The 9607-nt window shown below is 60.1% G+C and overlaps 1 protein-coding gene across 1 annotated transcript; it reads left to right on the forward strand.

Moving 5' to 3' along the window:
- The first annotated feature begins 307 nt into the window (after positions 1-307).
- Positions 308-5685, forward strand: LOC102446714 (uncharacterized). The gene is made up of 8 exons (XM_075903040.2): positions 308-442; positions 1593-1684; positions 1945-2122; positions 3036-3100; positions 3634-3883; positions 4380-4567; positions 4755-5042; positions 5122-5685. The coding sequence occupies exons 1-8, from the start codon at positions 433-435 to the stop codon at positions 5512-5514; spliced, it is 1464 nt and encodes a 487-aa protein (XP_075759155.2). The 5' UTR covers positions 308-432; the 3' UTR covers positions 5515-5685.
- The last annotated feature ends 3922 nt before the right edge of the window (positions 5686-9607 follow it).

Raw genomic sequence — 9607 nt, forward strand, 5'->3', positions numbered from 1 at the left:
GGGAGGCGTTCTTGTATTTATTTCAGTGGTGAGCTGCCTAGGTATGAAGGCGATTCTTGGCCTGTTTTGCCAACCTGCCCTGTTTCTAGCGTCCTGTAGGAAGGCTGCTGCGCTAGAGCCCCTTCCCCTGCATTGGTCGCGCCCTGTGCTTAGCAGCAGCAGGTATCTCGCCCCTAGGCCTGCCGAGGTGGGCAGCAAAGGCTCCGTCTGTGGCTTCCAACCCAGCCCTGAAAGGCCCAGGCGAGGCTACAGCAGCCAGGCCAGGGCATTGTGATGTCACCACATGTCACAATGACGCAGCCGTGTGGGGCAAGCAGCTGCCTGGGGCGGGCGGATTCCGAGAGGGCCCAGCTACCTGAGCAGGGCAGCCCCAGGGCCGGGCGGGGGCCTGGACCAGGCCTTTCCAGCCCCCCCGCCGGATGAGCAGAGGCCATGGCAGAGGGTGAGTAGAAAGGACAGTGCCAGGGCAGCACTAGCACTCAGGCAAGGTGCTTACCAAGAGGCTGGGCGCGACCGGGCTCCAGGCGGGCACCTGCCGCCACGTCGCCCTTCTCGCCACTCGAGGGAGCACGTGAAGGTCCATGGCACCCAGACGTCCGGCCCCTCACGCTCTGCCCTCTCCGCTCCCGCTGATCTCCCTCTCCTCCCCGATGAGACGCTGCCACGTCGCCCTGTCCCACGCATGTGGCCAAGAGCATTTTCTGCCATCAGTTAACAACTTCCCCCCTTAGCAGCAGGCACACACAAGAGCGGGCAGCCAGGGGGCTGTGTCCCACTTGGGCTGCTTCCTGGGGACGTGCTGCCCTGCGTGGTTGCCCCCGAAGGCCGACCCCTTCCACCTGCCTCAGCCACCTTTCCCCTACAGGGGCTGAAACATCCCCTGGCCCACCTGTGCCCCAGGGCCAGGCCCACCGGAGGGCCGGGAAGAGCGGGAGCAGATGCAGCCGTCCCTCTAAGAACGGCAGCTCTTGCCCGGCACGTGCAGGGTGGGGGGGTCACTTTGGTTGGGTTGCTATTAAAAGCGAGGCCGACGCCTGCAGCACTGTGAAAACCCCGCGCTCCTGGCCCGCCCAGCTGCCCATGTCGCTGTGCTGCTGAAAGGCCACCCCCGCTCCCATAGCGCCCTTCGTGCGGGGAGGTGGCGTCCTTAGGGGAAAGCCCCGTCCATGGGTGAAGGCCGGGTTTACACGCTGGCGTTAGGCCGGCAGAGCAATGCTGCAGTAGGCACCGTTGTAGAGAGCCAGCCTTCCCCGGTCCCCACCTCACCATGTCACACCCACTCATCCCTAGGAAGCCGGTCCAAACACCAGGCAGGCTGTGTGTGTGGTCGAGGCACTGGCCTGCAACCAGGGGAGTGTGGTAGGCCTTTTAACTCGCTGTCTGCCTCAGTTTGCCCATCTGTAAAATGGGGAGGAGGAAGGGGCTACTCCTGCTGTCTGGTCCATAGCCTGGAAGCCCCCAGGGGGTAGGGACTGTCTCCCTGAGTGGATGTACAGCGTCAAGCGCACTAGGCGCCTGTTCTGCTGTCTAGCTAATCTGCCTGGGCAACGTGTTCCCTGACCTGCCCCATCTCCCTCATTCTGTCCCATCAGCCACCCCAGAAGTCGCTGCGCCAGCTGCGGAAAAAGGACCGCAGGGCGTGTCCTCCGACCCCACACTGAGAACGGCTTCGCTGGACAATGAGGTACAGAGGGGAGGGACGTCCTGGGCAGCGCCACACGGGCACTGGGGGGGAGGGAGGGTTCAGGGCCAGGGGAAGGAACACTCGCTGCAAACCCCTAATACGGTGAAGCTCCGTTCGCTCGCTCCCTGCAGCGCTCTGGCTCAGAAAGCCAGTCGCCCAGCGCCGTGCCCCCTGGCTTGGGTTGGGATGGGAGCAGGTGCAATCCAGCCCCGGGGAGTCCCGTTTTCCTTACCCCCGGCCTGGCTCTTCTCTGCGGTTAGTTTGCAGTGGACAGGATGGTCAGCATGCCCTTGGTCTCCTCCATTTACGACCTGGCGCCTGATGTCCCCAGCCACGACAGCAGCTCCTGCCTGGAAGCCACGTGCAAGGTGCCAGAGACCAAACCGGAGCCTGGTGCTGCTGCTGCCAGGCCTGCCCAGCTGGAACATGAATTTGAGAGTGAGTCGTGGGGCTGCGGCCAGAGCCTGGGAGAAGGGGGGACCCTCGGGGAGATGCTGGTGGGGTTTGATCCTTTCCCTGCAGTCTGTGTTCTTGCTCCCAGGAATCAGTGTCCCTGCTGGCCATGTAGGAGGCCAGTTTCCACTCTGGCCTGGTGCTCTAGGGCTGTGGCAGGGACCCAGCTTGGCGAGAGCGCATCCAACTAGCTGCCCTGAGCACTGCAGCCCTAGCTGCCGACTTGGGACAGCCAGCGTGGCCGTGCAGCAAGGCTGCTTTTGCTTGTACTGACTGAGCCAGGAAGTGGGGGTACAGCCCCTCCCCCCTTGCACACTCTGGTAGTATAGGTCTCAGTCGCAAATGCAGGAGCAGCTGTTTGGGTAGCAGGAATTCCAAAGCCTGTGTAACCGCCACCAGGTAGATTTGAACCTGGGACCTCTGGAGCTTGAGCCATAAAGCCAGCTGGCTCCCAGCCTCGGCTGTAGAGCTCCCTTGTTCTGCTCTCTCGCTGTGAGCAGGCTACGTGCCACTGCGGGAGACTGACCCACGCTCGCTGCGTGAGTTACACTAGCAGGGAATTTGGACTCCCGCTGGCAGCTTCCTAGCAGCACCGTGCGACGCAGCAGAGGGCACAGGCTGGGGAGGCAGGGGCAGAGCTGGAACGCAGCTGTCTTGCCCCAGGACATCAAACCCCAGCTCCCGTCTCCTCCCTGGGGCTCCCCTCTCTGATGCTGGCCCATCCGCTGGGCGCACTCTGAGCCGGGGGAGCGGAAAGCTCCAAGCAGCTGGACTGATCAGCATTTCAAGCACTGAAGAACTCCATCTTCACGGACACCCCGCAGCCTGAGCCCGATCCCTCCTGTTCGCCCTGTGCCCCACAACTGCTCATGATCCCCCCTGCTGTCTGTCCCCACAGCTGTGCCAGCCGCAAAGACCCCGAGCAACGGGCTGGGCAAAGGCCCTCAGCAGCCACCCAAGCAGGTAACCATTTCCACCTGTGTAGTCTCCTGGGGACGAGCATCTCGCACAGAGATGAACCCAGCCCAGCGTGGGGGATCCCTGAGGCTGCCAAGCAACACTGGTCACGCTGAAGCGCTGCGCGATACCTGCCGCTCTGGTCCTCACGTGGCCTCCTTTACCCTCCGCTCTGAGTCCCTCCTGCCACAGGGATCCTGCCCCTTTGTGCAGACGGGGATTGGTGGCAGACAGGATAAGTGACATGACCGAGGTTACACCAGGGAGTTAGTGGCAGAGCAGGGAATTCAGTCAGTGGGTGCCCTGACCACTGGGCCATCCTTCCTCACCGGCCCAGGATATACTTGGAAGGAAGCTTCCACTGCTCAGTCAGGGGATGACAGACAGAGAGCCCCCCCCGCCCAGGAGGATGGTGGTTAGTGTCTTGCTGTGAAGACCTCTCAAGGACTAGCTGGGCAACTTGTTCTTCTAATCCACTGCCTGCTCCCTCCCCTGAGTCACTGCCAGGAGCCCCTGACCCGAGCTCCTTTTGCTTGCAGGTGGTGACAGAGACCTCGGAGCCCCTGCCATCCGAAGGGACAGACGACATGGCGGTAGCTGCAGTGGCCTACGCCAAGGAGCCGAGCCGCCCCTCCAGGGCGGCCGGTGCCCGAGCAGCCATGACCAGCAGCCTCCGCAGCCTCATGAGCTCCAAAGTGGGCCAGCTCTTCCTGCGCAGCGTGGACAAAGCCCTGGACAAGTCGGAAGAGCTGATGAATCGTTATCTGCCTGTGACGGAGAAGGAGCTCGGTGAGAAGTGCTGCTCTTCTCGGGGGGCCATAAAAGGACCGAGCCCCCCCAATCTCCCTTCGCCCCCCACAAAACGTCCCACCCCCCGGCACTAGAAGTCACCCCTTCTACCTGCAGCGGGCGGTCCCTGGACATGCTACCCCAAGGCACTCATTAAGCCGTCCCTTGGAGTTAGAGGAGGCTCCCTATTGAACTCGTGGGCTGTTGTATAGACCCAGGCCCTCCAAGGTGCAAAGTTTCAGCACTTTGGCCCGGTGCCTCAAAGGTGCCTATGTAATTTTTCCATGCTCGTGAGGAATACATTTTATGTGCATGCGCGCATGCGCACCACCAGCAGAAACGTGCACTGCCAGCTGTGGGTACTGTGGGCACTCTGCTAATCAGCTGGGCGGCACTGGAATCTCTTTGGGGTGGCTGCCCAAGAGCTCAGCCTATAAAGAACCCTGCTCTGGGCCGTGGTCCCTGCCTCCTTGACGCGGTCTGTCTCTCTCTCCAGCTGCACTCACAATGAAAGGGCTGGATGCCTCTGCTGTGGAGCACCACAAGAAGGGTTGCCTGGTGCGCCTGGGGTCCCTGTCCACCAGCCTGCGGAACCGGGCCTTCATGCTCATTCTGAATAAGCTGAGACTGACCCGGCAGAACACCCACGAGAACCTCTCTCAGCTCCACCAGACGATCGACCTGGTACGAACGCGCCCAGCCCTCTCCTCGGCCTGCAAACTGTCCTGCCTGGGACCCGGCCAGAGCCCGGTTATCGGGGACACTCGCCACCTCCCATCCAAGCCTCCCTCGCTGCTCTTGCTCGGATCATTGTGCCCAGCCCGGAGCAGGCTGACGGGATTCCTGACTCCGTGTTTTTTCCACCCTGCAGATCGAACACATCCAGCAGAAGGGGCAGCTTCAGGGCAGCCAGGAGAAGCTGCGCAGCATGTGGAAACAGTGGAACCAGAAGCAGGAAGGGACTTGGGGGCCAATCGGCAGCAGGGAGAGCATCTCCAGAGCCAGCAGCAGCAAGGACCACTACCCTACCGCCAGCAGCAGCAAGGACCACGGCCCCACCGCCAGCAGCAGCAAGGACCACCGCTCCTCCGTCAGCAGCAGCAAGGACCACCGCTCCTCCGTCAGCAGCAGCAGGGACAGCGGCTCGGCACATCTAGAGGTATCTTCCCTAGAAACCCGGACTGCTGCCTTCAGGCAAACCTCACCTCACTCACCCTTCCTTTGTGCTCTCCTGGCAGGTGGAGTCCAAAACCTTGGAGATGTCCCGCAGCCTGACGCAGCAGCTGCAAGCGACGTACCTGAACCTCCTGGACAACGTCAAAGACCTTCCTGTGCATCTCCAGGAAAAGATGCGGCATGTGTACGAGAACATGGCGGAGCTGCATGGCTACTTCTCCTCGGCCAACTCTGTCCAGGATCTGTCCAGCAGCGTGCTGAACCAGAGCCGGGGGAAGGTGGCCAAAGCTTGGGAGGCCTTGGATGAAGTGACGGAGTTTTTGTTGCAGAACCCACCTGTAACGTGGCTTGTGCAATCCTTAGTTTCCCTGGAAGGAGAGCTGCTGGAGACAGAGGAGCCGGATATATTGAAAGTTCTGCAACACTACGAGCCGCAGGACTGCAAAGAGGACTAGCGGGCCAGCTTCCGTGCTCAGCCCAACCAAAGCAGAGACCTCACCCTACCCCTGTACTCGGAGACTGGGTTTTACTCTGGCCCTCGTGGGCTGCACTTCAAACGTGAGGCACCCGGGTGAAATTGCAATAGCCAATAAATGGACGGCTTTGTTTTCCCATCTCTCTTCCAAGCTAAGGCCGTTGGTGCTAGTTAATCGCAATGCACAGGAAGCCAGCTAACGAATTCTCTCTCTGCACTAGCACCCAGTGCCCTCGCCTCACCTGTCGGAGTTTGCCTAACCGGTAACGGTACAGAAATTGCTGGCTAGTCCACTGTAGTGGATGGACGGGCCAGTAGTCGGCTCCCACCTCCAGGCTCCTAGGCGCTAGCATCCTCGTCCTTGGCTGCAAACGTGGCTGTGCAGCAATCCACTGACCTGGGAGCCAGCAACTCCCCAGCACCAGTATAGGACGGGACATGGATAAAATAACTATGCAAATTCGAGGAGATTATTAATTTTTAGAATGTTCTGGGATTTGGCCCAGGCAGCCAGATCAACAACTTCCCTTCTCTGCCCCCTGCACCATAAACTCCCAAAGCCACAGTATCCCAGCTAAGAGCTAGGGCCCGCCTCCCCCCGCCGGGACATCATGGCGTGAACCCGGGGCACTGACAGCCATGATCACAGAGCAGCGCTGGATTAGCAGCACTCTCGCCGCACGGGGGTGGGCACCGGAACCATTGTCACATTCTCCTCTTGCTCAGCTCTGAGCGCTCAGCCGGCGGGTGGCTGATTTCCAAAGCAGAGGAGACTTGTTGGACTAAGCGTGGCCCAAAACTCAGCTGCCCAGATGGCCGAATCACCCTGAAATGCCTACCTCTCAGCCGCCCCCCTCTTCTCCCCTTGGCCTGGGGCGCTGCCCTCTCCCCTGCCTGGCTAGACAGAGCAGGCAGCTGCCCCATTTGCATCGCCCTCCCTCCCCGTGCTCACAAAGTTTCCTCCCCTTTGCTCAGTCTGTCCCCAGCACCTCTTAGTCTGTTTCGGGCTCCCCCACATTCAGTTTCTTCCCCTCGTTCCTCAACACAAGCACCCTCCCTGCTGCCTGCAGGGCCGTTCTCTGGGCCGCCGCAGTCTCCTTTCCTCCCGCCAGAGCCTCGCGCTCCGAGGAAGGTGCCGTCTCCCCTGAGGGCAGCTGGCTGCGGCCCCACTGGAGGCCGTGGGAGAGCCCATCCACCTTGCCCGGCTTCGCGCCCATTGACACGCTGGGCAGACGGTCGCCATGGGGACCGGGCTCAGCCCCCCTTCTCTCTACCAAGGCTACAGGGCTCTAGGGCCGTCCCGCTGAGGGCAGCCTCTGGCTTCAGGCCTATTAAGGTGCGACGGTGGCCATTTTGATTGAGGGCAAAATTTCCAATATAGGACTGCCAGGGGTCCGGTTTTTGCCGGGACTGTTCATTATTCGGGTCCCCTTGGGTAAAAAAAACCAGAAAAATATCAGACGTGAAATGTCGGGTATTTCCTGTTTCTCTTGAACAGACGCCTGGCAAGAACAATTTTCCCCTGCCGCGTCTGGCGGGGACAGGAGACTGAGGAGCTTGGGGCCATTTAAAGGCACAGCCCCCCCCCCCTTTTTTTTTTTGGCTTAACAACTTTGTTCTCCCCCTTTTTTTCCCCTCAACAGAATTTTTTCCCGGAGGTTTGTTTTTTGGTTTTTTTTGGGGGCGGGGGGGGGGTTCAGTATTTTTTGCTAAACCATCTGGCAACTCTAAGAGCAGCACTCTCTAAAAGTCACCCCACCTTCAGGAGTCGGCAACGTTTCTAGCCTCCTCCTCCCCACCCGTTTCAACAGAGTTCCCAGCCCTCCCACAAATTGTTTCAGCTGCCACCGCCAACCCAACCCCCCCCCCCAGATGCCCTTCATTTTACACCCCACTGCCCTCCCCCATCACAGCCCCTCCTACAAATCCGCTGCCCCCCTCAGCTGCAGATGGCAGAGAGGGGGCAGCAGTGAGAGCCTCCCCCCCTTCAGCCGGGGGCGGGCAGGGCTGGGGGAGAGCCAGAGCAACCCCATATGGCCATGGGCCCATCCTGCTCCACACCCCAGGCCGCCTCCATCACAGAGACAGAGCCCGTAGTACCCGAGCGCCTCAGTCCCCGGCCCCGCCTCTCGCGCTGGAGATGGGGAGCTGGAGCAGCGAGAGGCTAAGTCCCTGTCAGGGGGAGCCGGAGGCAGATGGGGGGCCTGGGACCCTGCTGGGACCAAGGGGAGCTGGTCTTCCAGCTACACTCCAACTGCCACCCAGCCCCCTGGGGTCCTGACCACTCCCAGAAGGGGTCTGGAGGACACCGGAGGGAACATTAGCCCTGGTCTACACCAGGGAATTACTTGGAAATAACCCCCCTTATTTCAAAATAAGCGGCACGTCCACACTACCAAGCCCGTTATTTGGAAATATATTCGCAAGTCGGTTCTCCCGCTTTCCTCGGGGAACCACGCTCCTTTCAGAACGGTTATTTCAGGAGTTCTTTCGATTTCAAAAGAATCTTGTGTCGCTACGCTCTGAGGGTCCTGCGAAGAGGCTGCCTCAGCCTCCAGCGTCCCACCCACGCCCCGAATGAGTCCCCTTTCCCTGGAAGTTCCCTCACTTCTCAGGCGAGTTCCCCCCACAGGCAGCCCAGCCTGTGCCCAGCTTTCCCCAGACTCAGCCCCTTTCCCCCAGGTGATGGTCTGGCTCCCTGCCCTTTTCTGAGGCTGCTTTTCCTCTCAACTCTCCTTCAGCCAGCTGCCAAGGGTTTATATAGAGCCCAGGCCCCTCCCACTCCCAGCAGCCCCTGCGAGGAATGGCTAATTCAGCTCCTTGGGGTTTTTTTTTTATCCTGGCACAAGCAGTCCAGAGCCAGATTTGCTCCCCCCCCCCCCCCCCCCCCCCACAGCATCTTGGTCCAGATCGCTCCCTCCCTCCTTGCTGAACCTACCATCCACTCCAAGGGGAGAGCTTTGCGTGACATGGGGCCAGACCAGCGCTCAGTCTGTGGCTGCAGGGTGTGATGGAGTGTGGGGGAGTCACCAGGCCCTGCACCCCACTCCTGCAGCCAGGCCTCGCTCTCAGCTGGCAGGCAGAGTTCACAGGGACACAGCGTAGCCCCGATTTGTTGTTATGGGAACTAACTAGGAGCATTCAGTACCATCCATCTTGCAGAAAGGGGGGCCTGGCCCCCCAGCTCTGGGCTCCTGCCCCCACCCAGGCCAGCGAGGCTCCCTTCTCCCTCAGCCAGCGGAAAACTAACACACCCCTAGCAACTGCTCACAGCCCCCCCGGGCCGCCTCCTTTGTTCAGAGTCCTGGGCAACACGTCACCTGACAATCCTCCACCTCGCTCGGGGTCAGGCCAGCCTGGGTCATTCCCTACCTGCCTCCCCCAGAGACAACAACAAAGTGAGCACCGTGGCGACAAGCGTGACCACCACCCCCACTACGTCCCACCAGGTCCCACCCTTAGAGCGTAAATTGCACTTGTTCTACCCAACTCATGGATGCAAAGTTAGGCGGAGGAGTGATGCTTCACCGCTGCTACCATGGACGTGATGCTGCATCACTGTGCTATGGCAGCATAAAGCAGCTGCAAGGTAGAAGCAGAAGGGCTCCTGGCAATACCCCTGCACAAGCCAACTCCCTGTCAGAGTAAAGCTCTTTACATGCTCCTAGGCTACGTCTTCAGCTGTTCTTGTGCAAAAACTTGCGGAGCGTCTACACTGCACACGTGTTCTTGCACAAGTACATTTACAGTAAAGCATCGGAAAACAGGGCTTCTTGTGCAAGAGTTATTCCTCTCCCCACGAGGAATAAGCCCTCTTGCGCAAGAGCTCATCCACAAGAAAGCAGTGTGGACAGGCAACAGGGGTTTCTTGCGCAAGAAAGCCCTATGACTAAAATGGCCACCAGAGCTTTCTTGTGCAAGACAGCGTCCACACTGCCATGGACGCTCTTGCGCAAAAGCACATGGCAGTGTGGACGCACTCTTGTGCAAGAATTTTTGCACAAGAACTCTTGCACGAAACAGTTCTCGTGCAAGAAGCCTGCAGTGTAGACATAGCCCTAGAGTATGGCTGC

This window comes from Pelodiscus sinensis, chromosome 32 (genome assembly GCF_052426305.1).
Source record: "Pelodiscus sinensis isolate ZL-2025 chromosome 32, ASM5242630v1, whole genome shotgun sequence".
NCBI classification, from domain to species: domain Eukaryota; kingdom Metazoa; phylum Chordata; order Testudines; family Trionychidae; genus Pelodiscus; species Pelodiscus sinensis.